Source organism: Heteronotia binoei, chromosome 15 (assembly GCF_032191835.1).
Source record: "Heteronotia binoei isolate CCM8104 ecotype False Entrance Well chromosome 15, APGP_CSIRO_Hbin_v1, whole genome shotgun sequence".
In the NCBI taxonomy this organism is placed as follows: Eukaryota; Metazoa; Chordata; class Lepidosauria; order Squamata; family Gekkonidae; genus Heteronotia; species Heteronotia binoei.
In genome coordinates, this window is record NC_083237.1 from 6,267,933 (window position 1) to 6,294,901 (window position 26,969).

Here is a 26,969-nt window from a genome sequence, read left to right on the forward strand (position 1 = left end):
CACCCTGTCCGGGGAAGAAAGGGGAAGGGGGGGGTGGACATTCCGTGAGAAGCGTCGCTGAGGACTGACTGACGTCTGACGACAGCTGCTGGGATCATATCCGAGTTTGGCACGAACAGCTGATTGGAAGTGGGAGAGATAGATGGGGGGCGTAGCGAACAAAAGGGGGGGGGTGTTTAAAAACTAACCTTCCGCTCTCCGAGGAAAACAGTCTAACATAAAAGCCGAAAAGAGAAATTTCAACAACTTTTATTGACACAGTTCGTTTGCGCAGGTACACTCTTTGGAGGAAAGTGCGGGGGCCCCCAGAAAGAGGGGTGTTCCCCCCCCTCCCGAACAACCTCTCAAACAGATTGTTCTCATTTTGTGCAGGACCTGAGCAACTGTTTAGATGCGGAAACTTCATCAGGGCCTTACCAGTCTTTTCTGAGCTTAGAAAACAAGAATTTCTATATATTTTTTTAAAAAGATCAGGCTACCGGAAGGGCTCCCCACAGAAGACTTCCCCCCCCCCCCAACCCCATCCCACCCCTATTATATCCACAGTGGGGTAAGGTAATAGCTTTAACAATTCCAGCAAGTGGCGTTAAGGGTTACTTCCCACAGTACCCCCCCCCTCCAAACTAATACATACAATTTTGCCTCCTTCGCCTCAAATTCCCCCTCCCCGCTTGAAAAGAGATCTGCCCTATTTGCAGCCCTTGCAAAGTGTGAGAAGAGAAAGGTGCAGGACTCGAGACTGTCCTCGGGGAAGGACCCCGGCAGGCAATTCCAAGAGCAGGGGCGGGAGAGAGCTGGAGGTCAGGCAAGGACAAACGGGTGATTGGCCAAACGGAAACCGGCAGGGGGGCGGAAAGGAAGAAAGGTGGGCCCAGTTCAGGGAAGGGAAGCCCTTATCGGCCAGCCCAACTGGCCCCCTCGCTGCAACCCAAGAACTCTGGCCTTTCTCGCTCCTGCTACCCTACTGTATAAAAGCTCACACACAAGCGGCGCACGCTAGACACACACCAGCCATCAGGAGTCCCTCGAAGGATCAAGTGTTTGGAGGCCTCAAGCCCCTTGGAGGAAATACGCTAAGGGAGTGGCCTCCCCCCCCCCCGGCCTCCCCTTGGGGGGACATCTCACCTAGTTAACCCTAATACAAGTCATTGCTCCTGAGAAAATGAGAATCCCATTGGAAAAATCAGAAACACCTTCTCCCATGTCCCCTGCACCCCCAGCTTCATTTCAACCTGCGGCTGAACGCCGGGACAGGAGAGAGCTCTCAGGAAAGCGACTGCCCTGCCGAATGGTTCTACCCCAGCTGGGAAACCTTTTCCGCTCCTGCGGGCCCCGTTCCTGAGCGGCTGACGTGGGAAGGAACGGAGGGATCCGGGTGCCCCACTAGGCCGGCCAATCGCAGCCCGTCTTCACATGGGGCAAAAGGGGCCCCCGCCCGCTCTCCCCTCCCCTCCCGCGAAGCAAGCAGAAGCTCGCCGCTAGCGGGGTGGTTTTGTCTCGGCCCCGTTCGTGATTCCCCACCCTATCCTATTACAAAACCAAAACAAAACAGCAGACCGGGAACAGGGGGGAACACGTAATTATCACACGCGTGACCCCCCCCCCCCCCGGCCCCGAATTCGATCTTCCTATTTTCCTCAACCCGCTCCTAACCTAAATTTCCCCTGCTCTGCCTCCCCCCACCCAGTTCCCCGTCATTTGATGGCTGATGGCACTTCTGGCCAGCCCTCCGCACGTGGCCTGTGAAGAGCGGCCCCCATGCCACACCAATGTCCCTAGATTCCCCAACCACCCCCCCCCCCCCAATAAGTCCAAAACTGAAGAACAGCGGCACAGGAAGGCTACTGGTTGGAGGCTCTCGAGAAGGATTTGGGGCGCGACGGCTCTCTGTTGCCGGGGAGCTGCTGGGGGTGCCGGAAAGCATCTTCGTCGTATTCTGTTTGGTGGTATTCCCACAGCCGGAGGTTGCCGTCCCACTGGAGCCAGGAGAAAGGAATACGGCGGTTGAAACACTGCTGAGGGGCCAGGGCCGGATTAGCAATTAGGCCGAGCAGGCACCGGCCTAGGGGGCCCCACGCCTTTAGGGGCCTCAGGTCGGCTTTCCCCCACGGTTTCCCCCCTGCTTGCAGCCCTTCCACCTTGCATGCACAGCCAGCAACTGAGCCACTCTTTGCCCGACTTGCCTGGTGCGGCTGCTGCCGGCGTTGTCACCAAGTTTGCCTCTCTCTGCCTCTCCCCCCGCAGTGTTGTCGAGGGGGCTTTTGAGAAGGGGCCTGCAGGCTGCAGCGGGGACCGGGGGGGGGCAGGTGCTCCTACGCTGAGGTAATTTTGCAAGGGCCCCCCTGAGATTTTGACTGCCTAGGGGCCTCCCACAGGGTTTAATCTGCCACTGTGAGGGGTTCTTGATCTCTCTCTCTCGAGGCAAACAACTGCCCCCCTCACCACAAGTGGGGAAAAGGCAAAAAAGACGGCAGGCAGAAGGCTGAGACTCCAAACCACTAGATCGGGGGACCCCAACATGGTGCCCGGGGGCTCCGTGTCACCCCCTCGGTGTTTTTAGAAAGCGGGTAGGGGCTTTTGCCCAGCAAGGCTTCTAACTGGCTGCTGGGCATTTGACTGGCAGTGCAGGTCTTTTTAAAAATGTCGCTCTGACAAAAACAGCACAAGGATATTCACAGGGTAACCGGTTACGCCGCAGCACCCGTTTTGCAGCTGCACCCACCGCACGAGGTCAGGAAAGATGACTGCAGGGTCAAAAAAGTTGGGGGCGGCCCTGACCTGGATAGCAAGCCTGATCTCGTCAGATCACGGAAGCTAAGCGGGGGCTGACTCTGGCAAGAACTTGGATGGGAGGCCTCCAAGGAATACCAAGGACGGGCAGCAGAGGCAGGCTTTACTCAGCCACTTCTCTGAATATTCTTCAGGCCACCAGAAGGCGCCGTGACAAAAAAAGAGTAGAGACCACAGTGTCCCATAAAAGCTTCAGGGGCACTCTGCCCATGCCCCAGTCAGCTATATGTGCAAGGCAGCCAAAGGCCAGTGGGAGAGGAATCCTGCCTCTACTGGTCATTCCCTCCCCTTCCCGCGACACTTGCCGAGCTGCTGACTATCTTCTCCTCGTAGGGGTGCCAGCTGACGTCACGGACGCAGGCTCGGTGTTCGGTCAGTTTCTTCACAATATGGCCGGTGAGGAGATCATATACTGGGGGGGGGGGGGGGGAGAAGCAGGAGAGACGAGTGTCACCAACAGACCCCAGTCGCTTTTTCTATACCAGCTACCCTCCAGCTCCAAACTCACCTTTCCACCCATCACTGAAGCTAAAAAGAAAAAAAAGGTAAAGGTGTGCTAACCCTGTGCAAGCAGCAGTCATTTCCGACTCTGAGGCGACGTTGCTTTCACGACGTTTTCATGGCAGACTTTTGACAGGGTGGTTTGCCATTGCCTTCCCCAGTCATCTACGCTTTTCCCCCAGCAAGCTGGGGACTCATTTTACCAAAGGATGGAAGGCTGAGTCAACCTCAAGCCGGCTACCTGAAAACCCAGCTTCCGCTGGGACTGAACTCCGGTCATGAGCAGAGCTCAGGACTGCAGGACTGCAGCTTTACTACTCTGCGCCATGGTGTCAAATGGTAACCTATCACTCCTGGGTCCCAAAGCCTTTGACCATCTGAAGCTGCCTTATACCGAATCAGACCCCGGGTCCATCAAAGTCAGTATTGTCTACTCAGACTGGCGGCGGCTCTCCAGGGTCTCCAGCTAAAGTTTTTACGCCGGGACCCTTTTTAGTTGGAGGTGCCGGGGACTGAACCTGGGACCTTCTGCTTCCCAAGCAGATGCTCTGCCACCGAGCCACCGTCCCTTCCCTGACCAGCAGTGGCTCTCCAGGGTCTCCAGCTGAGGTTTTTCATGCCTACTTGCCTGGACACTTTTTAGCTGGAGATGCCGGGGATTGAACCTGGGACCTTTTGCTTCCCAAGCAGATGCTCTACCACTGAGCCACAGCCCCATTCACGACTCTCCAGGGTCTCAAGCTGAGGTTTTTCACGCCTACTTGCCTAGACCCTTTTTAGTTGGAGATGCCAGGGATTGAACCTGGGACCTTTTGCTTCCCAAGCAGATGCTCTGCCACTGAGCCACAGCCCCATTCACGGCTCTCCAGGGTCTCAAGCTGAGGTTTTTCACGCCTACTTGCCTAGACCCTTTTTAGTTGGAGATGCCAGGGATTGAACCTGGGACCTTCTGCTTCCCAAGCAGATGCTCTGCCACTGAGCCACCGTCCCTTCCCTGACCAGCAGTGGCTCTCCAGGGTCTCTAGCTGAGGTTTTTCACGCCTACTTGCCTGAACCCTTTTTAGCTGGAGATGCCGGGGATTGAACCTGAGACCTTCTGCTTCCCAAGCAGATGCTCTACCACTGAGCCACAGCCCCATTCACGGCTCTCCAGGGTCTCAAGCTGAGGTTCTTCACGCCTACTTGCCTGGACCCTTTTTAGTTGGAGATGCCGGGGATTGAGCCTGGGACCTTCTGCTTCCCAAGCAGATGCTCTGCCACTGAGCCACTGTCCCTTCCCTGACCAGCAGTGGCTCTCCAGGGTCTCAAGCTGAGGTTTTTCACGCCTACTTGCCTGGACCCTTTTTAGCTGGAGATGCCGGGGATTGAACCTGGGACCTTCTGCTCACCAAGCAGATGCTCTACCACTGAGCCACTGTCCCTCCCCGCTTCTTTTTCTTCTTCGGAACTACCCTGGCCTAGGCTGCCATGAGTGAGAATCCATGTACAATTCCAGCTTCTCCACTTTGTCCCAAAATCTCAACCACCTTTTCCCTTTGCTTCACAGAGAGAAACATTGGTTCACTAAACCGCCACGCCTTCCTCTGGCTCGCCCCCCTTCACTCCGGTGGAATCCATTAGGCTCCCTTTACGAGCGGATTAGATCGCGAAGGACAGGTCTGTCGGTGGCTACCAGTTACGGTGACGAAAGAGAACCTCCACATTCGGAGGCAGTCAACCTCTGGATCCCAGTGCCAGAAGGCAACAACGGGGGAAGGCTTCTACGTCCTGTTGCTGGAGAAACTGGTCGGCTGCTGTGCGAGACACTAAATGCAGGTCTGTGCAAAATATTTCACGCTTGTACAGAATGGTGAGAACGACACAGGCACAATCAGTCCGTCTGGCAAAGCCCTGAACACACGAAGCTGCCTTCGACTGTCTAGTCCAGGGGCGGCTTAACATTAGAGCCACACAGAAGAAATGTGAAACGTTTGAGAGCCACAAGACACGAACGTCAGATGTTTGAGAGCAGGGAGGCAGGCAGGCAGGTCAAATAGACGGAGGAGGGAGGAGAGTGGGGACAGGTGGAAAGAAAGCAGCTTTAACTTTAAATGCATTCTCCAAGCAGCTGGCTGGCTTGGTGAAATAATTTAAAGAGACAGATGCCTTCTCCCAGCTGGCCAATGGGGCTTTGAGAGCCACACAATATGAGTGAAAGAGCCACACGTGGATCCCGAGCCGCAGTTTGGCCATCCCTGGTCTAGTGTATCAGCGTCAGTATTGCCTACTCAGACTGGCAGAGGCTCAAGCAGAGGTCTTTTGCATTCTCTGCTACTCGAACCTTTCAACTGAAGCTGCCGGGGTTTGAATGCTGGACTTCCCAGGTGCTGAGGACTTCCCCCTCCTGGCCCTGGTCACTCACCCACCACCTTGCCGGTCGAGCAGCCGCTATAGATGTACTGCTGCCCGGTGCTGTGGGCTGGGGAGAAACGGCAACGGATCAGAGTGTGCAGCACTCCGTGGCCTCGGTACGTCATGAGCGAACTGTCGCCCGGGAGCTTCGATTTGCGCTGAGCTGGGGAGGAAGCGGAGACCGATCAGAACGCCCCTCCTCGCGCTGCCCTCTGCCCCTTCCTCCCAAGAGGCACGTCTGGTTGGCCTACCTTTCTTGGGCACCTGCTGCCAACGATAATCCCAGTTCTGCTGGGTGACGGCTTGGCGGGACGCTTCCAGCCCCTCGCGGCCTGAGAACTTCCGCATGTCCCATAGCTTAATCGTCTGGTCCTTGGAGTTGGAGATGAGGTATCGGGCATCTCCCTGCCAGAGGCGGGGGGGGGGGGGGGAGAGTGGAGAAGAGGTTGAACAGCTGCTTAAGAGATGCTCACACCCAGTCAACACCTCCACGGCCTCAGAGCTAAAGCACTAAGACGGGGGTGGCCAACGGCAGCTCTCCAGATGTTTTTTTTGCCTACGACTCCCATCAGCCCCAGGCAGCATGGCCAATGGCTGGGGCTGATGGGAGTCGTAGGCAAAAAACACCTGGAGAGCTACCGTTGGCCACCCCTGCACTAAGGCTATCTGTACAGTGCTGGCCTGGTGCAATGGTGAACAGTGCCCGCCCAGTTAAGTTCATTTGCAGCAGAAGCCGGCAAAAAACAATACAGATAAAACCAATGCCAGTTACAGTAACCCATATAAACTACGCTGAGAGAACAGAGGTTAAATTGCTACAATCAAGGATAAAACAGCCATACAATTTATAACGGGATCGAACATTTTAAATGCTGCCAACTAAGAGAGAGAGAAAGAAAACGCGTGGCCTACTACCCTTCTCAGCAACGAGTGACTTTCCCGTTCCGGTGGCGAGCCAGCTAATTTGAGTATAACCACAGGGTTTCTATGCGGTAAACAGTGTTGGATCCGCATCTGGAAAACCCCAGTTCGAATCCTCGCTCTGCTGTGGAAGCTGGTTAGGTGAACTTGGGTCAGCCACACGCTCTCACCCTACCCCACCTCGCGGGGTGGTTGTGACGATGAACAGGAGGAGAGGAGAGCTATGGAAGATGCTGCTGGCTCCCACTGGGGAGGAACGTGGGGATAAATAAGGCAAATGCTAATCATCTGAATGTCGACCAAGGCCAGGCCTCTGTGTTGCTCCTAGAATCATAGTTGGAAGGGACCTCCAGGGTCATCTCTAGTCCAACTCTTTGCACAATGCATGAACTTCACAAATACCTCCTCCACATACCCCCTTCCTGCCCTCCTTCTCATGATCTGCCAAAATTCACAGGATCAGCATTGCTGTCAGATGGGCATCTTGCCTCTGTTTTTAAAACCCCCAAAGAAGGAGAGCCTACCACCTCACGAGGAAGCCTGTTCCCCTGAGGAACCGCTCTCACTGTCAGGACGTTCTTCCTAATGTTTAGCCAGAAACGCTTCTGACTTAATTTCAACCCCTTGGTTCTGGTCCGACCTTCTGGGGCCATAGAAGACAACTCTGCACCATCCTCTATAGGACAGCCCTTCAAGTACTTGAAGACGGTGATCCTATCACTTCTCAGTCATCTCCTCTCCAGGCTAATCATATCTTCAGGCTAAACATCCTTCAACCTTGCCTCATAGGACTCAGTCTCCAGACCCCTCACCATCTTTGTAGCTCTCCTCGAGACCCATTCCAGCTTGTCTATATCCTTCAATTGTGGTATTCAAAGCTGAACTCAATACTCGAGGCGAGGTCTAACCAGAGTAGAGTAAAATGATACCATTACTTCACATGATCTGGACACTATTACTTCTGTCGACACAGATCGCATTTGCCTTTTTAGCCGCTGCATCACACTGCTGACTCATGTGCAGTGCATGGTCCACTAAGACCCCTAGATCCTTTTCCTACTAGATATATCTGCAGCCTCCGATATGGTGGGCCATGCCATCCTATTGAGACATCTGGAGGCAGAAGCAGGAGGTGTGTTTTGAACTGGCTTCAATCCTTCCTTCTAGACCAGTCTCCAAGTGGTGCTATCAAAAAGAGACCGGGCAATTCTGGAGCCAAGCCAGAGAAAGGGCAGAGCAGAAATTAGGTAAATAAATACATTCATTTTCGCAAGGTAGTTTAGCCAGGGCATGTGACCCTCTACAGTTTAAAAGAGCCTTCACACTTAGCTCCTTCTGCTTCCTTTTCAGAGCCAGTTTGGTGCAGCGGTTAAGTGTGTGGACTCGTCCTTCCTTCCAAGTGGCGAGCCAGTTTGGTGTAGCGGTTAAATGTGGGGACTCTTATCTGGGAGAACCGGGTTTGATTCCCCACTCCTCCCCTTGCAGCTGCTGGAATGGCCTTGGGTCAGCCATAGCTCTTGCTAAGTCGTTAAGCGCACAGACTCTTATCTGGGAGAACTGGGTTTGATTCCCCACTCCTCCACTTGCAGCTGCTGGAATGGCCTTGGGTCAGCCATAGCTCTTCCTAAGAGGTAAAGTGCACAGATTCTTATCTGGGAGAACCGGGTTTGATTCCCCACTCCTCCACTTGCAGCAGCTGGAATGGCCTTGGGTCAGCCAGAGCTCTTGGTAAGTGGTTAAGTGCACTGACTCTTATCTGGAAGAACCGGGTTTGATTCCCCATTCCTCCACTTGCAGCTGCTGGAATGGCCTTGGGTCAGCCATAGCTCTTGCTAAGTGGTTAAGTGCACAGATTCTTATCTGGGAGAACTGAGTTTGATTCCCCACTCCTCCATTTGCAGCTGCTGGAATGGCCTTGGGTCAGCCAGAGCTCTTGCTAAGTGGTTAAGTGCACGGACTTTTATCTGGGTGAACCGAGTTTGACTCCCCACTCCTCCACTTGCACCTGCTGGAATGGCCTTGGGTCAGCCATAGCTTGTGTGGCACTTGTCCTTGAAAGGGCAGCTGCTGCAAGAGCTGTCTCAGCCCCACTCACCTCACAGGGTGTCTGTTGGGGGGGGAGGGGGGAAAGTAAAGGAGACTGTGACCGCTCTGAAATTCAGAGTATAGGGTGGGATATAAATCCAGTATCATCATCATCATCATCTTCTTTGGGATGACCCCTCCCATGCTCCTTGAAGGGCCCTAAAGAGCCACTGAGATAAGCAGCAAAACTCCCAGCATTCCCTCTGGCGCCCTCTGAGTTTGTTCGGCAGCACGCCAGTACCTGGAGGTGCACCAAGTAGTCTCCCCCCCCCTTTAGTCTGCTGCTAGGGAGACACCTCCTCCAAAACAGGCATCGCAGCCCATGGGGATTCCCGGTTCACGCAGAGGCTGCTTCCCTTGGGATCCTCCTCCCTTAAGCCAGCAGCGAGCTTACTTTGCTGTCTATGAAGGTGATGCCGTCCCGGTGGCCAGCCAGGATGCCCACTGGCTTGGGGTCGCACTCCCTCATGGTGCGCCGGTCCCACACTTTGCAGATGGCATCGTCGCCCCCGGAGAACAAGATGTGGGAGCTGTTGTCGGCGAAGGCCACGGCGTTCACGTCGTCTTCGTGGGACTCGATCTGCAGGGAGGCGGATGGACAGAAGGTTGAAAAGAAAGCCGCAAAGGGGGAGGCAGCAGAGAGGCAGGCTAGAGAAGAGCCACGCACGCCGACGTACCTTGAGCGTCCGCTTCTTCTGCTCCACATCAAAGACGTAGACGCAGCTGTCGTTGGCCCTAGATCGAAAAGCCAGAGAGGACTCAGAGGGAGAGGAGACACAAATGGGGGAGCGGAGGCTAAACTCGCCAACGGACCCCAGGGGACATCCTGGCACAAGAGTGGTCAATCGTGCGTGGCACTGGGGATGCTTCGTGAGACATGCCAGAGGATAAAACCAGACGCTCAAAGCAACTGGAAGGGGCATGGCTGGCCTGCTGCATCTACACCAGGAGGACTCCGTCAGAGGAATGGAGGGAGAAGTATCCAGGAGGCAAATTAGCTGTTCTGATCCAAGTCGGCTTTGCACAGGCCTTTTGCTGTACATCATGGTCAGAAAAGTTCCCCGAATCAGGTAAATCTTCACACTCAAACTGCACAGAAGAACCTCGCCTGCTGAAAGGCAGGAGCCGACTTAGTCGAAGTGCAAAGACTTCTATATTGCAGCAGGGGTCGCCAATCCTTTGGGGCTTGCAAGCGCTAGCGGGACTCTGACACAACGTGGTGGGCACAGAATGGCTGCCACAGGAGGTGGAGCCAGCCGCAAAATGACTGTCGCGGCTTACCTTCAGTCACACAGTGAAGATCCCTGCGCGATAACAGAATCATGGAAAGGACCTCCAGGGTCATCTAGTCCAACCCCTGGTACAATGCAAGAAATTTACAAATACCTCCCCCACCACACACACACACACCATAAGACCATAAGAGAAGCCATGCTGGATCAGGCCAATGGCCCATCCAGTCCAACACTCTGTGTCACATAAGAACAGAAGAGAAGCCATGTTGGATCAGGCCAATGGCCCATCCAGTCCAACACTCTGTGTCACATAAGAACATAAGAGAAGTCATGTTGGATCAGGCCAATGGCCCATCCAGTCCAACACTCTGTGTCACATAAGAACATAAGAGAAGCCATGTTGGATCAGGCCAATGGCCCATCCAGTCCAACACTCTGTGTCACATAAGAACATAAGAGAAGTCATGTTGGATCAGGCCAGTGGCCCATCCAGTCCAACACTCTGTGTCACGTAAGAACATAAGAGAAGCCATGCTGGATCTGGCCAACGGCCCCTCCATTCCAACACTCTGTGTCACAGAAGAATATAAGAGAAGCCCTGTTGGATCAGGCCAACGGCCCCTCCAGTCCAACACTCTGTGTCACATAAGAACATAAGAGAAGCCATGTTGGATCAGGCCAACGGCCCCTCCAGTCCAACATTCTGAGTCACATAAGAACATAAGAGAAGCCCTGTTGGATCAGGCCAATGGCCCCTCCAGCCCAACATTCTGTGTCACATAAGAACATAAGAGAAGTCATGTTGGATCAGGCCAGTGGCCCATCCAGTCCAACATTCTGTGTCACATAAGAGAAGCCATGTTGGATCAGGCCAATGGCCCATCCAGTCCAACACTCTGTGTCACGTAAGAACATAAGAGAAGCCATGCTGGATCTGGCCAACGGCCCCTCCAGTCCAACACTCTGTGTCACAGAAGAATATAAGAGAAGCCCTGTTGGATCAGGCCAACGGCCCCTGCAGTCCAACACTCTGTGTCACATAAGAACATAAGAGAAGCCATGTTGGATCAGGCCAACGGCCCCTCCAGTCCAACATTCTGTGTCACATAAGAACATAAGAGAAGCCCTGTTGGATCAGGCCAATGGCCCCTCCAGCCCAACACTCTGTGTCACATAAGAGAAGCCATGTTGGATCAGGCCAATGGCCCATCCAGTCCAACACTCTGTGTCACAGAAGGACATAAGAGAAGCCATGTTGGATCAGGCCAATGGCCCCTCCAGTCCAACACTCTGTGTCACATAAGAACATAAGAGAAGCCATGTTGGATCAGGCCAATGGCCCCTCCAGCCCAACACTCTGTGTCACATAAGAGAAGCCATGTTGGATCAGGCCAATGGCCCCTCCAGCCCAACACTCTGTGTCATGTAAGAACATAAGAGAAGCCATGTTGGATCAGGCCAATGGCCCCTCCAGTCCAACATTCTGTGTCACATAAGAACATAAGAGAAGCCCTGTTGGATTAGGCCAATGGCCCCTCCAGCCCAACACTCTGTGTCACATAAGAGAAGCCATGTTGGATCAGGCCAATGGCCCCTCCAGCCCAACACTCTGTGTCACGTAAGAACATAAGAGAAGCCATGTTGGATCAGGCCAATGGCCCATCCAGTCCAACACTCTGTGTCACATAAGAACCTTAGAGAAGCCATGTTGGATCAGGCCAATGGCCCATCCAGTCCAACACTCTGTATCACACAGTGGCCAATACACACACACACTGTGGCTTATAGCCACTGATGGACCTCTGCTCCATATTGTTATCCAATCCCCTCTTAAAGCTGGCTACGCTTGTAGCTGCCACCACCTTCTGTGGCAGTGAATTCCACATGTTAATCACCCTTTGGGTGAAGAAGTACTACCAGTGACCCCCTATTCATGCCCAGAGGGCAAAAACCACCAGGATCCCTGGCCATAGTGGCCTGGAGAAAACTGTTGTCTGACCCTGAAGTGCTGAACAGCCTTTCCTTGGGTGTGCAAGGAAGGGCCACAAGGACTAAGCACTGATGCAGCCCTTCCTGCCTTCCCTCTCATGGTCTGCCTAAATTCACAGAATCAGCACTGCTGTCAGATGGCCGTCTGGCCTGTTGAAAAACCTCCAAGGAAGGAGAGCCCACCACCTCCCGAGGAGGAAGCCTGTTCCACTGAGGAACCGCTCTCACAGTCAGGAAGTTTATCATAGACTCCTAGAGTTGGAAGGGACCTCCAGGGTCATCAAGTCCAACCCCCTGCACAATGCAGGAAAGTAACCCACAAACACCTCCCCCTCAATTCACAGAAGCTTCATTGCTGTCAGATGGCCATCTAGCCTCTGCTGAAAAACCTCCAAGGAAGGAGAGCCCACCACCTCCTGAGGAAGCCTGTTCCACTGAGGAACGGCTCTAACATCAGGAAGTTCATAGAATCATAGAGCTGGAAGGGACCTCCAGGGTCCTCTAGTCCAACCACAACGCTGGAAACCCACAAACACCTCCCCCTAAATTCACAGGATCTTCATCGCTGTCAAATGACCATCTAACTTCTGTTGAAAAACCTCCAAGGAAGGAGAGCCCACCACCTCCCGAGGAAGCCTGTTCCACTGAGGAACGGCTCTAATGCCAGGAAGTTCATAGAATCATAGAGCTGGAAGGGACCTCCAAGGTCATCTAGTCCAACCCCCTGCACAATGCAGGAAACCCACAAACACCTCCCCCTAAATTCACAGGATCTTCATTGCTGTCAGGTGGCCATCTAGCCTCTGTTGAAAAACTTCCAAGGAAGGAGAGCCCACCACCTCCCGAGGAGGAAGCCTGTTCCACTGAGGAATCGCTCTTAACTGTCTGGAAGTTCTATCTAATGTTGAGTCAAAAACTCTTCTGATTTAATTTCAACCCATTGGTTTGAAGGGCAGCTGCTACCAAAGCAATATTTCACCAAATCTGTACAGCCAATCAAATCTCCAATGGCCAATCAGAATCCTTGCTAGGAAAAGCCCCCCTGGCCTCATCATCTACTCTCTAAAAGCACTCAGTGGGTGCAAGGAAAGGTTTCAGTGGGTGCCCCGGAGTCCTTGGACACCAAGTTGGGGTCCCCTGGACTAAAGACAGGAGCATAAAGGGTCAAAGGCTAAAGGCCTACAAGCTACTGGTTAAGGGGTGGTTGGAAGGGGGGTGGGGTGGGATCAGGCACGAGGCCAACTTACCCTCCCAGCACTTCCCGTCCGTCTGAGGAGACTGTGAGGGAAAAGACAGCAAAGCGACGCTCTTCGGGCCTGCCGAGAAGAGGAGAAAGTGAGAGAGCCGGACAGAGGCTCCCTTTTCTTTGCCCCTCAGGGGCTCTGCGGGGCTCTCGTTACCTCAGATCCAGGGCCGTGTGAGTGTCGCTCTCGCCGTAGATATTGCCGATGTGAACTAAAGAGGGGAGGGGAAGAAAAGAGGAAGAAAGAGTGAACACTCCCCTGTGGGGCCAGGGCCCACCTGGAGAGGGGACCTCAACCCTTTCTCCTCACCCCCCCCCCACGCCAGCGCCACTCACTGTAATTTGACCAGCTGGAGTAAAGGAAGTGCGCCCCGTCTGGCGTGAAGGCGACGTCAAGTACACTCCAGCCCACGTCCCGCGCTTTGATACTCCTGAATTTCCGGAAGGCTCCAGAGGAGCAGTTGTACAAGCGGATTGTCTGGTCTGGCAGAGGGCGGCGAGAGGCAGAACAGAAAGGGGTTCTTACCCACAATGCTTCAGCAGGCAGACCCATCAACCTGAACAACCCCCGTGGACTTTGTCTACAGTAGGATTCCTAAGTCTCCCAATCTCTTGCCTCAATGCGATTTTTTTACAGCAAGCCACTGTGAATTCGGCAAACGCTGGAGCTTGTTTGTTGAGCACACATAAAGCTTATACTGAATCAGGCGCCTCCTTGGTCCATCGAGTGCAAGACTGTCTATGCCAGGGGTGTCAAACACGTGGCCTGGGGGCCAAATCAGGCCCCTAGAGGGCTCCTATCAGGTCTCCAAGCAACTGGCTGTCATATGAAGCTACTTTATACTGAATCAGACCCTTGGTCCATCAAAGTCAATATTGTCTTCTCAGACTGGCAGCCGCTCTCCAGGGTCTCAAGCTGAGGTTTTTCACACCTTTTTGCCTGGACCCTTTTTAGTTGGAGATGCCGGGGATTGAACCTGGGACCTTCTGCTTCCCAAGCAGATGCTCTACTACTGAGCCACCGTCCCTCCCCTGCTCTCCAGGGTCTCAAGCTGAGGTTTTCCACACCAACTTGCCTGGACCCTTTTTAGTTGGAGATGCCGGGGACTGAACCTGGGACCTTCTGCTTCCCAAGCAGATGCTCTACTACTGAGCCACCATCCCTCATAAGAACATAAGAGAAGCCATGCTAGATCAGGCCAATGGCCCATCCAGTCCAACACTCTGTGTCACACAGCGGCCAAATATATATATATATATATACACACACACACACACACACACTGTGGCTAATAGCCACTGATGGACCTCTGCTCCATATTTTTATCTAACCCCTTCTTGAAGGTGGCTAAGGTCATCTGCTTTCTTCTCTGCTTGAAGGTCATCTGCTTTCTTCTCCCTCTCTCTTGCTTCCTTCTGCATCTCAGCTTGCTTCGCCAGACTTGCTCGAGCTTCAGGAACTATAGAGCAAAGCCTCTGAGGATGAGGCTCCTTTGGGGAGGAAGGGAGGAGGAATAGCTCTCTCGATCACACAGCAGAGCTACTGAGCCAAGTCTCAGAGCATTTTTGCTGGCTACAGAGAATTGCGGATCTCTTGGAAATGGAATAAACTCATGTCTTAATTGACATTTTGAATTTTCTAGCAGATCCCAAACCTGAAGAAACTTGAATGAAACAAGAAGTGAAAGTCAATGGTCCTGTCACGGTTTGCCTTTCATGGGATTGTAAGAACAACATTCTACTGTGTAACTGAAATATGAATTGTTTTGTTGTAGAAGTATTTGTGCACTGTGCTTTTATCTTTATGCATGTTCTATTCAATACTATTGATGTGTGTTGCTCCAGCATAGTGATTTTGAATCCCAGTAGCCTGTGCGGGTTAGTTGTTGACCCTCCAGGTGGGGCCTGGAGATCTCCCTATGAAGAAAGGTTAAAACGCTTGGGGCTCTTTAGCTTGGAGAAACGTCGACTGCGGGGTGACATGAGAGAGGTTTACAAGATTATGCATGGGATGGAGAAAGTAGAAAAAGAAGTACTTTTCTCATACCATACCAAACCTTTAATGGCATAATAGAGTACTTTTCTCCCTTTCTCACAATACAAGAACTTGTGGGCATTCAATGAAATTACTGAGCAGTCAGGTTAAAACGGATAGAAGGAAGTCCTTCTTCACCCAAAGGGTGATTAACATGTGGAATTCACTGCCACAGGAGGTGGCGGCGGCTACAAGCATAGCAAGCTTTAAGAGGGGGTTAGATAAAAATATGGAGCAAAGGTCCATCAGTGGCTATTAGCCACAGAGTATGTGTGTGTGTGTGTATGTATATATTGGCCACTGTGTGACACAGAGTGTTGGACTGGATGGGCCATTTGCCTGATCCAACATGGCTTCTCTTATGTTCTCCCGCTTTTGCAACTGATCTCCGGCTGGCAGAGATCAGCTGCCCTGGAGAAAATCAAAACGCCTCAGAACCCCTCCGTGCGACATAAAAATAAATTGTGCTACTTATTATTTCTACTCCAATATCTACTAATAACTAACACAGTGATTTCAGTGATAAACAAACAATATTATACAATACAAAATCCCTCCGGAACTAAAACCACACGCCGCTCCTACTGTATAATGGAACAATGTCCTATAGCAGGGGTGGCCAAGGGTAGCTCTCCAGATGTTTTTTGCCTACAACTCCCATCAGCCCCAGCCAGCATGGCCGATGGCTGGGGCTGACGGGAGTTGTAGGCAAAAAACATCTGGAGAGCTACCCTTGGCCACCCCTGTCCTATAGAAAGAATTGGAGCTGTAATATAAGTCCGACAATATACAAAACCAGTCCGACATTGTTTCGAGTTCAAAGACTCTTCTTCCTGGGACCGTCTTCTTCGTCGCTAATTCAGTAAAACGGGAGTGGCCAAGGGTAGCTCTCCAGATGCTTTTTGCCTACAACTCCCATCAGCCCCAGTCAGCATGCTGGCTGGGGCTGATGGGAGTTGTAGGCATTAAAACATCTGAAGAGCTATCGTTGGCCTCCCCTGCTCTACAGTTTAAAAGAACCTTCACGCGTAGCTCCTTCGGCTTCCCTTTCAGAGCCAGTTTGGTGCAGTGACTAAGTGTGCAGACTCTTCCTTCCTTCCAAGTGGAGAGCCAGTTTGGTGTAGCGGTTAAATGCGCAGACTCTTATCTGGGAGAACTGGGTTTGATTCCCCACTCCTCCACTTGCACCTGCTGGAATGGCCTTGGGTTAGCCATACAAGCCCTCTCAGCCCCACCCACTTCACAGGGTGTCTGTTGTGGGGGGAGAAGATATAGGACAGGGGCGGCCAACGGTAGCTCTCCAGATGTTTTTTTGCCTACAACTTCTATCAGCCCCAGCCATTGGCCATGCTTGGCTAGGGCTGATGGGAGTTGTAGGCAAAAAAACATCTGGAGAGCTACCGTTAGCCACCCTGCAGTAGGTAAGTGGTGCTTCATTCTAATTGCAATGGTCTTGCTATGTAGCGGAACAAGACATTTTTTCTCGCGTTCATGGCTCTCTTTTTATTTCTCCATCGAACGCCTTACAAATTGCCTTCATGTCCTTTCGAAATGGCTGCTTTGGAGGGCGAACTCTATGACATCGTACCACGCTGAGGCCCCCCCCTCCCCTCCTCTCCCCAAACCCCACCCTCTCCTAGATCCACCCCCCAAACACTACAACAGAACCAAGTCAGGGCAAGAACCATCATGCCGATCAAACCGTTTCAGTTCTGATAAGCGAGTCGTGGTCGTGATTGTGCTCGTGCTCGGCAGTCCACAGCAGGGGCTCCCAGCCTTTTTTCGGCCTGAGGGCACCTTTGGAATTCTGAGGCAGCACAGTGGGTGTAACTGCAAAATGGCAGCCACAGGGCACGGAGCCAGCCACAAAACGCCTGCAATTGTTTGCTTTCCGTCACCCAGGGACGATCCTTGTGCTGGGTTGGTAGCTGCTCAAGTCAATCAAATTTCCAAAGGCCAATCAAAAGTCTTGCTAGGAAAGAGCGCCAGCTACTTTCTCAAAACACTTGGTGGGCACCAGGAAAAGCACTGGCAGGCACCGTGGCATCAAAGGGCACCATGCCAGGGACTTCTGGTCCAAGAAATAATTACAGGCCCGATACCTCTCAGGGGAGTATGTCAGGGAGCAGGAGAGTTTTTTGTAGCAGGAACTCCTTTGCATATTAGGCCACACACCCGATGTAGCCAATCCTCCAGGAGCTTACAGTAGGACCTGCAAGAAGAGCCCTGTAAGCTCTTGGAGGATTGGCTACATCAGGGAGGTGTGGCCTAATAGGTAAAGGAGTTCCCCCTGATGTAGCCAATCCTCCAAGAGCTTACAGGGCTCTTCTTGCAGGGCCTACTGTAAGCTCTTGGAGGATTGGCTACATCAGGGAGGTGTGGCCTAATAGGTAAAGGAGTTCCCCCTGATGTAGCCAATCCTCCAAGAGCTTACAGGGCTCTTCTTGCAGGGCCTACTGTAAGCTCTTGGAGGAATGGCTACATCAGGGAGGTGTGGCCTAATAGGTAAAGGAGTTCCTGCTTAAAAAAAAAAAGCCCTGTCGGGGACAATGTTCCCTCTAAGCTGCAGAGTCTTGTGAGCAAAAACTCTGCTTTGTGAGCTCCAGGCATTAAAGTGGAGAGCTTCCGCATCAATTAAGTGTGCTCTGGGGTGCTCCTTCCTGAGCAAAGCCAAAAACGTGTCAGCTAGAGGCTGGAAATCTGTGAGCTCGCTTATGCTAACTCAGCTTAGAGGGAACACTGGTCGGGGAATACGTCCAGGGCTATCCACAATCCAAACCTGCAATGGCTTTCATGCTCAAAGGGGCCCAAGACAGACAGCATTTCAGGAAAGGAATGCCAACCAGCTACACTACGTGAACAGCAAGAGAAGCCAATCCTGAGGTATCCACAATGCCCAGCAGGGCAGCTGACTTTAGCTCTAGGAGCTCTTAAGGGATTTTCCCAACCTACCTTGACAAGCTGACATAAACAGCTGTCCGTCCTGGGAATAGATCCCACAGAAAGCCTTCTGAGAGTAGGAGTCTGTGAAGGTCAAGTAGTTGGGGAGGAAACTGGAAGCAGAGCAGAGGTGGCATTTGCAGGAGAGAAGAAGAAGAAGATGACGACATTGGGTTTCTATCCCGCCCTCCACTCAAGAGTCTCAGAGTGGCTCACAATCTCCTTTACCTTCCTCCCCCACAACAGACACCCTGTGAAGTGGGTGGGGCTGAGAGGGCTCTCACAGCAGTTGCCCTTTCAAGGACAGAGTCTCAGAGAGGCCTACAGTCTCCTTTATCTCCCTCCCCCACAACAGACACTCTGCAAGATGGGTGGGGCTGAGAGGGCTCTCGCAGCAGCTGCCCTTTCAAGGACAACTCTGCCAGAGCTATGGCTGACCCAAGGCCATTCCAGCAGGTGCAAGTGGAGGAGCGGGGAATCGAACCCGGTTCTCCCAGATAAGAGTCCGCACACTTCACCACTACACCAGACTGGCTCACCACACTGGGGAGGCTTTTCCCGCAATCCCAGGGCCTCCCCGGGGTCAGATACTCACTGAGACACCACCCGGGAGCATTCCCCAGGGGAGAAGCTGCTGTTATGGCACAGGCCACGCTCTCTCTGCGGAGAAAGAAAAAGACACATGTCATTCAGGACTCCACACCAGCCTGGTGTTTTTTTTGCCTACAACTCCCATCAGCCCCAGCCAGCATGGTCAATGGCTGGGGCTGATGGGAGTTGTAGGCAAAAAAAAAAAAAAATCTGGAGAGCTACTGTTGGCCACCCCTGCCCTAGGTGAAAAGTGCTGGGAATATTCTACAACACAGCCTGTTGGAATTCTGTGAAAGGGTGGCGGGCACCACTCCAAAATGGCGACCATGGGAGGTGGAGCCAAATCCCAAATGGCTGTTACAAGAGGCGGGGCCAAAGAGAACATCAGCCCTCCTCACACCTCCTGAGAGGAAGGGAAGTCAGAAAGGGGAAATGGGACCCCAAGCTGACTTGAGGAAAGCCCAGGTGCTCATCAGTTCTCCCGACTCTCCAAAAGAAGTCCTTTTTTTGCTGGAACAAGAACAGCCAGCAACAAGCCCTGCCTTACAGCGGCCGTGGCTGTTTTCTGAAAGGCTCAGCAGGTGCCTGGTGCCTATGGGCACCACACTGGGGAATTCCAGGGCTTCTTTTGCAGCAGGAATTCCTTTGCCTATTAAGCCACACGCCCCGATGTAGCCAATCCTCCAAGTGCTTACAGGGCTCTTCGGACAGGGCCTACTGTAAGCAAGCTCCAGGAGGATTGGCTACATCAGGGGTGTGCAGCCAACAAGCAAAGGAGTTCCTGCTTCAAAAGAAGCCCTGGGGAACTCTGACCTAGAATGGACAATGGCCTGCACTAGCAGTATCGGAAACACAGTGGCCACACAGTAAATAGATCAAAGGAAAGGAAAGGTCCCCTGTGCAAGCACCAGTCGATTCCAACTCTGGGGTGACGTTGCTTTCACGTTTTCACGGCAGACTTTTTACAGGGTGGTTTGCCATTGAATTCCCCAGTCATCTACACTTCCCCCCTCCCAGCAAGCTGGGTACTCATTTGACCGACCTCGGAAGGATGGAAGGCTGAGTCAACCTCGAGCCGGCTACCTGAACCAGCTTCCTCCGGAATCGAACTCAGGTCGTGAGCAGGGAGTTCAGACCACAGTACTGCAGTACTGCCGCTTTACCACTCTGCACCACGGTGTCACACTGATCAAAGCAAAACCACTGTGCAAAGCACAAAATGAATCAACGACCAACAAGTTGAGCTTGTGCCTTTTGGAAACTGAATATGTCTCAGCTTGACGTCATTGCTGTGAGTTTACAGGACGGCTCTTGGGTGAAGCTTGTTTGCGAAACGTGGCATATCGAGTCGACAAACACGTTAAGGAAGGAACTTTTTACCTTCGGAGCCTCTATTTTGGGAGACTGGATCAACCACGTCTTGCGAAATAGACGGTGACTGAATTTCCAGGGGAAGCCTTTTGAATGGACCTTTTGCGTTCTCCATGGAACCTTCTTGAAAATTATTGTGGGATCCATCCCCTCATGAAATATACTTCCTGTGTATTTGGGGTATCTTTATAAATTATTTGGACACTTTATTCTATTATTTTGTGTTTGCACGGTGGTTTTGCTCTGCGCTAGCAGTACATCCTCCTGCCTAGCCTTAGAATGAGAGGGGCGTTTACAATCAGTGACCAGATGGCAACCCTCGGAGTACACCACATCCCCTCCTACCTGTTTTTTTAAGCCAGGAACTGAACCCGGGACCTTCTGCACGCCAAGCAGAGGCTCTTCCACCGAGCCACGGGCCCTCCTCTGAAGCCTTTGCCCTCCAAAAGGTTGGCCTTCCACACCGGCCTACCCAACTCCCCAAATTGCAAGAAGCTCACACCCTGCTGGCTCCGTTCCCACCCCCACCGCCGAAGCAGCAGAGAGGGCACCTGGCAAAGCAGCTTGGGGATACTGCGGTCCGTCCGCCCAGGGCCGAGCCTGCCCGTCGCCAACTGGATGCGCGTCTTGATCTCGTTGTTCTCCAGGCCGCGGGTGTCCGGAGTCAAATCCACTGCAGGGAGACAGGAGAGGCGCAGATGGGACGGTGAAGAACAAAAGCCCTGCAATTGGCCTGCTGACCCTGCTCCAATCGCTATGCCTAACTCTCAGAGCCAAGACTACCCCAGCCGCCTCCTTGCCCTCTTCAAACTGGGCCCATATGCCGGCCACGATAGCTCAGATAAACCATCTACCGTCCTCAGCGGTGGAAGACATCCTAGGAAACCCAGATGAGTGTTTTCCCAGGAAGGCATTCCCCATCCCTACAGAGACAAGACACAGACCCTGGAGCTTCTTTCAGAAGAAACAGTTCAGTCTTGCATCAGTGAACGCAGGGCTTTTTTTGTAGCAGGAACTCCTTTGCATATTGGGGCTCTTTAGCTTGGAGAAACGTCGACTGCGAGGTGACATGATAGAGGTTTACAAGATGATGCATGGGATGGAGAAAGTAGAGAAAGAAGGCCTTTTCTCCCCTTCTCACAATACAAGAACTCGTGCGCATTTGATGAAATTGCTGAGCAGTCAGGTTAAAATGGATAAAAGGAAGTCCTTCTTCACCCAAAGGGTGATTAACATGTGGAATTCACTGCCACAGGAGGTGGCGGCGGCGGCTACAAGCATAGCCAGCTTCAAGAGGGGATTGGATAAAAATATGGAGCAGAGGTCCATCAGTGGCTATTAGCCACAGTATGTGTGTGTGTGTGTGTGTGTACACGCACACATATATTGGCCACTGTGTGACACAGTGTTGGACTGGATGGGCCATTGGCCTGATCCAACATGGCTTTCCTTATGTTATTAGGCCATACATCCCTGATGTAGCCAATCCTCCAAGAGCTTACAGCAGGCCCTGTACTAAGAGCCCTGTAAGCTCCAGGAGCATTGGCTACATCGGGAAGGGTAATATGCAAAGGAGTTCCTGCTACAAAAAAAAGCCCTGAGTGGAAGAAACAGTCCTGAGAGGGCTTTCGCAGCCTCTGACCTTCAGAAAGTCAAAAATTACAATCCCAAATTGTAGAAGGGACCCTGCTCTCAAGGTTGCCAACAAGTCTGGAGAAAAAGGCCCATTCCCTATAACAGAGGTTTAATGCGTGGAAACTGGTAGCTAAAGATTTTCATGGAGGTAAATAACACCCCACTAAGTCTTTGTTAAAATATTCCCTCCCCCTCCAGACAACTGTCAGCGCTTACATTGGAAAATGCATTTAAAGTTGCTTTCTGACTCCCTCTCCCTCACTCCCAATCTATTTGCTTTCCTTCCTTCTGGCTCTCAAACCTCTGACGTTCGTGTCTTGCAGCTCTCAAACACTGGACGTTTATTCTATGTGGCTCTTACGTTAAGCGAGTCTGGCCACCCCTTGCCTTACATGGTCCCAAGCAAAGAGATCCTACAATCCTAACCTAGCCCATACCTCCCTTCAGCACCCAAGGGGCTCGTGCAGCCACTCTCCACACATTACCAAAACTACTCTTGGAGCATGAGAACTAGATATTTTAAAGAAATTAATCCTTGGCAGTGCTCCCTCTAAGTTAGCGTGAGCTAGCTCACAGATTTTTAGCCTCCAGCTCACACGTTTTTGCCTGAGCTCAGGAAAAAATGGCCCCAGAACACACTAATTTATGCAGCAGCTCACAAAGTGGAATTTTTGCTCTTAACACTCTGCAGCTTAGAAGGACCACTGATCCTCAGGGCGCTGAAATCCCCTGATCCCTTCCAAGCAGGGGATAACGAGAACCTAATTCCCAGAATCCACCTCTCTAAACTTCTAAACAAAGCTCAGGAGTCCGGCTAGCCTCAGTTTACCATAACTGCAGTTCATCGACACTCTATGAGCCCCTAAAATCTCTTACAAGCAGCCCTGGCCGGTACCTGTAGGCTTATACTGGTCTCCCAACCGCCCTTCCCATGCACTGTCACTGTCGTCGTCCGAGTCGGATAGCGCATGGACCACCTGGACGCTGGCTGCTCCCCCGCCCTGCATCAGATGAAACTGTCCTCTGGAGGGGACAGAGAACAAAAAGGTAAAATGAGAGATGACCAGTCCCTTTTGCCTCATTCACAGTAGGCAAACGGCACACCATTTGCTTGCTTCCAGTTCCCTTTCGCTGGCCCCCGGTCCTGAAGTTTTAATATAGCGGACTCAGAATTTCAACCGGAGAATACACAGACAAGGATCAGGGCGAGGGTTTGTCAGCTACAAGTGGAACAAAGATGTCAACTGGGCAGAAATTTCAAGAGCACGCTTTAAGCCACCCACTTCCATATAACTTTTGCATATAATGATGGGATCCAGGGACATCCTACGGTTTATTAATCTCAAGCAAAAGACCAAACGATCTGACAGATCTGCAATTGCCCGAGTGAGATTAGTCAAATCCTAACTAAAGTGGGCAGGCAGGATGTTTTTAAAAAACGTTCCTGTAGTCTGCAGGAACATGGGTACAGTGATGGGGAATGCATCAAAGGAGGTAGTTCCTTTTCTACCTGCTACAGCAAACTTTTCAAGGCTAAATGATTGATGGGCTATTCCAAGGTATTCTTTAACTTTCAAAAGCAAGTATAAGGGACTCCTGGTTAGAGCTGGAAGCATGGCCTGAAGGAACAGAGTTCAACACTGCGCTCCTCCCAGGCTGCATTCTTGATAAAAGTTGTCTCCAGCGAGGTACTATTTCCCTACTGCGATTCAAGCAGTCACTGGGAGCACTTTCGATCTAAGAAATTATATCAAGATTTTGAAAGGGAAGCCAAAGAAGGGTTAAATAAGGACATCAAACCAGAATATATAACGTTAAAGAAAGCATCAGGAGATTCAATCACAGATCTCCCGTTAAGTACATAGTCTGGCCCATAGGGTCTGAATGGAGCCTTTTCTAGGATCTTCAGAGTACATATCAACACACAACCTTTACCCTTCAGACCTGGGTAACTTCCTATAATCCTGACAATAAGTGCAGGAAGGAAAAGGAAAGGTCCCCTGTGCAAGCACCAGTCGTTTCCAACTCTGGGGTGACGTTGCTTTCACAACATTTTCACAGCAGACTTTTTACAGGGTGGTTTGCCATTGCCTTCCCCAGTCTTTTACACTTTCTCCCCAGCAAACTGGGTACTCATTTTACCGACCTCGGAAGGATGGAAGGCTGAGTCAACCTTGGGTCAGCTACCTGAACCAGCTTTTGCTGGGATCGAACTCAGGTCGTGAGCAGAGAGAGTTCAGATCACAGTACTGCAGTACTACTGTGCGCCACGGGGCCGCTAAATAAGTGCAGAAGCTCACTTATTAAATAAATAAAAAAATCTCCCATAGTGCAAAATACCTGCTGGAAAGATGACTCCATTTTAAAAAAAAATAATAATAATGTCTAAAGCATGTACAGAAGTGTGGCATCACATGCCATGTGGAGGAAAAAACAAAACACATGTGGTACTCAGCTTTTAGGGAAGCAGCCACGGTGGACCTGTGGCACTAGTGATACACTTCATCAAATTCTGGTATGATCCTCTCCAATGGAGGCAGTGTTTCAGAAGACTGTAGCACATTTAAACCTTGGCTCTTCCTACCTCCTTCCACAATTCAGAGCATGAATATACTACTACAATTTGTGCTTCTAATGAAACGGTATCACTGCTGTTCAACCACACACTCCACATCCTTGACGATATCACATTGCAATGCAATGAAATATGGGATTAGCTCCTCTCACCTCTTTCTCCACCCAGTTATAAAAATCCTAACTCCATCAGACAAGAGCCATGGAGGGATTCAGCCAAAATCATTTCCTCCAGTTAGGGTCTCACAAGACTCCACGCCAACCACCACAATCAGCTTCCAGTTACCAAGAGGACTAAACTCTCTTTGTGCAGATTAATGGATCAGACAGGTGTGACCTATTCCCCCTCCGTATCCCCTTTTGTGATTCTGCACCAAACTTCCCACCCAGCAGTCTCACGAAGGCAGAATTCTCATTCCTTAGCCACGCCGATCCAGCGATGGGTCAGCCAGCCCAACAGCCAATATGACTGAAAACAGGTAAGGGGAGGAGGGAGGTGAGTTACCTGCGCAGTAGATATGCCAGTACCTGGGCCAGATCCACATCCTCGTCTTCGTCGTCCTCTTCCTCGCTGCGCAGGACCCCCGAGTCCCTCGGCAACCAGCTGCCCTGGCGATCCCGACCACCTGAGCCGGCGTTACTGCTGCTGCGGGAGCCCATGACTTACGGCATTCTCCACAGCCTGCACTAGGCGCCTGTACTTCCGAACGGGCTCCTTCGTTCCCGACGTCTGGAAATCCAATGGGGAGAACAGGTCCCTCCTGCAAAGAAAACCCTCAGCCACTAATCAGAGCACTTTGGATCAGGGAAGGCAGGAAGGGGTCACCTTGTCCCCTCCCAGCAGAGCTGCAACTACTTACCAGTCAACACTCTTCTGATTCAAGCTTGTCCCTGGTAAAGCTGCTACCTACCTATCAGAGTCCATAGCCTGAGTCCTCGCCTTTCAAAACCGGAGGATACTCCTGCTTTCTCTAAATACACCCTGCAGATAACACGCTCTGCCAATAAAGCGTCCCACTCTCTTCTCCATGCACAACCTGCCCCCAGCAGTGCAGAACTACCAACTACCACGTCTGCTCCCCACAGATTCAGAGAGCCACTTCCCTAAAGCCACTAGAAGACAACAATCTTGGCTAACCAACCAGAACCCAGCATCTCGACCCACCGGCCACCCGTCAGCCAATGGGCACAGCCCTTGCTCCCAGCTCAGCCAATCCGAAGGCGCCGTGTTGGAGGTACACTCTTGCTACCCCCCTCAGCGTTCTACTCCTAATAGCCCGCGCCACCCACCAATCAGAACGCTCGTCGTTCCTTCCCTCAGACTGACACCCCCCCTCCCGTCGCATGTCCCCGACCAATGAAAAGCCTCCTCCAAAGCTGCTCCCCCCACCCACCCGAGCGCGAGACCCTCCTCACCCTCTAACGGTCGCGGCGCGAGGCCTTGTTTACATCCTAAGGACGCAGCCACCTCCAAGAGGAGCAGAGAGAGGCGGGGCAAGCCGGCTGCGACTCGATTGGTTAAGCATATCTACCCCCACGTGGGCGAACGTGGGGCTTTAAAAAGTAGCCGCTCTTTGGATTGGCCTCGCTCGCAGAGGCGGGGTCAGGATCGCACCAGACTTGTTCGTGGAACTTGCCGGATATAGGCTAGCCAGTCGCCGATTGGACAACAGGCCCGAAAGGCGGGCCCGATGGCTTCAAAGTCCCACCCCGATTGGTTTTCGTAATCTTGATCACCGCCTGTACAGTTGCGTAACCTCAGTTAAACAGGCGCTCGGAGCTGGATGATTGACATTTCAGGAGGCGGGGCGGTTCTTTGAACCTCTGGCCGAGGAGGGGGCAAAAATGGGCACTAATTGCTTTCTGATTGGACGTTGGCAAAGTGATTGACGTGATACGATGGGCTCGTGGGGGGCTGGAAACACGTATCTATTTGCGAGTTCAAAACGACGTCGGCGCAGTTCTTCTCTTGCGACGGCCACCAAACTGGGGCACACTTTCCCCACCACCTCCTAAGTCCCCAAACCCCCAAGATCCGCATTCACACGTTACAGAAGTCTGAGATCTTTAACAAAGCAGGAATCAAGTGGCACCTTTAAGACCAACAAAGTTTTATTCAGAACGTACGCTTTCGTGTACTAAAGGCACACATCTTCAGACTTTCCCCACCACCTCCTAATGTGCAAACCCCCAAGATCCGCATTCACACGTTACAGCAGTGCAAGCCGAAGTCTGTGATCTTTAACAAAACAGGAATCAAGTGGCACCTTTAAGACCAACAAAGTTTTATTCAGGACGTACGCTTTCGTGTACTAAAGGCACACATCTTCAGACTTTCCCCACCACCTCCTAAGTCCGCAAACCCCCAAGATCCGCATTCACACGTTACAGCAGTGCAAGCCGAAGTCTGTGATCTTTAACAAAACAGGAATCAAGTGGCAGCTTTAAGACCAACAAAGTTTTATTCAGAACGTAAGCTTTCGTGTGCTAAAAGCACACTTCTGCAGACGAGGGGATCAGGTACCTCGTCTGAAGAAGTGTGCTTTTAGGACACGAAAGCTTACGTTCTGAATAAAACTTTGTTGGTCTTAAAGGTACCGCTTGACTCCTGCTTTGTTCAACTGCTTCAAACCAACACAGCTGCCCACTTGGATCTATCTAAGATCTT

The 26,969-nt window shown here is 51.9% G+C and overlaps 1 protein-coding gene across 1 annotated transcript; it reads right to left on the reverse strand.

Moving 5' to 3' along the window:
* Nucleotides 1–1,841: 1,841 nt before the first annotated feature.
* DCAF11 (DDB1 and CUL4 associated factor 11) lies at nucleotides 1,842–25,799 on the reverse strand. The gene is made up of 15 exons (XM_060255857.1): nucleotides 25,718–25,799; nucleotides 24,807–25,062; nucleotides 22,623–22,750; nucleotides 20,644–20,765; nucleotides 18,726–18,790; nucleotides 18,143–18,243; nucleotides 13,492–13,638; nucleotides 13,313–13,367; nucleotides 13,160–13,228; nucleotides 9,366–9,423; nucleotides 9,083–9,268; nucleotides 5,934–6,087; nucleotides 5,693–5,845; nucleotides 3,096–3,202; nucleotides 1,842–1,976 (listed from the first exon to the last, which is right to left on the reverse strand). The coding sequence occupies exons 2-15, from the start codon at nucleotides 24,959–24,961 to the stop codon at nucleotides 1,842–1,844; spliced, it is 1,635 nt and encodes a 544-aa protein (XP_060111840.1). The 5' UTR covers nucleotides 24,962–25,062; nucleotides 25,718–25,799.
* Between the last annotated feature and the right edge of the window lie 1,170 nt (nucleotides 25,800–26,969).

What these genes read in the sequence shown, in the direction of transcription:
- DCAF11 (XM_060255857.1), bottom strand. Translation starts at nt 24,961, where the DNA reads ATGGGCTCCCGCAGCAGCAGTAACGCCGGCTCAGGTGGTCGGGATCGC. An exon ending in AGACCAGTATAAGCCTACAG is followed by an intron (nt 20,766 to 22,622) that starts GTACCGGCCAGG and finishes GTCTCCCTGCAG; the next exon opens with TGGATTTGACTCCGGACACC. An exon ending in CTCGACCGGCAAGGTGGTGG is followed by an intron (nt 3,203 to 5,692) that starts GTGAGTGACCAG and finishes CCCCCCCCCCAG; the next exon opens with TATATGATCTCCTCACCGGC.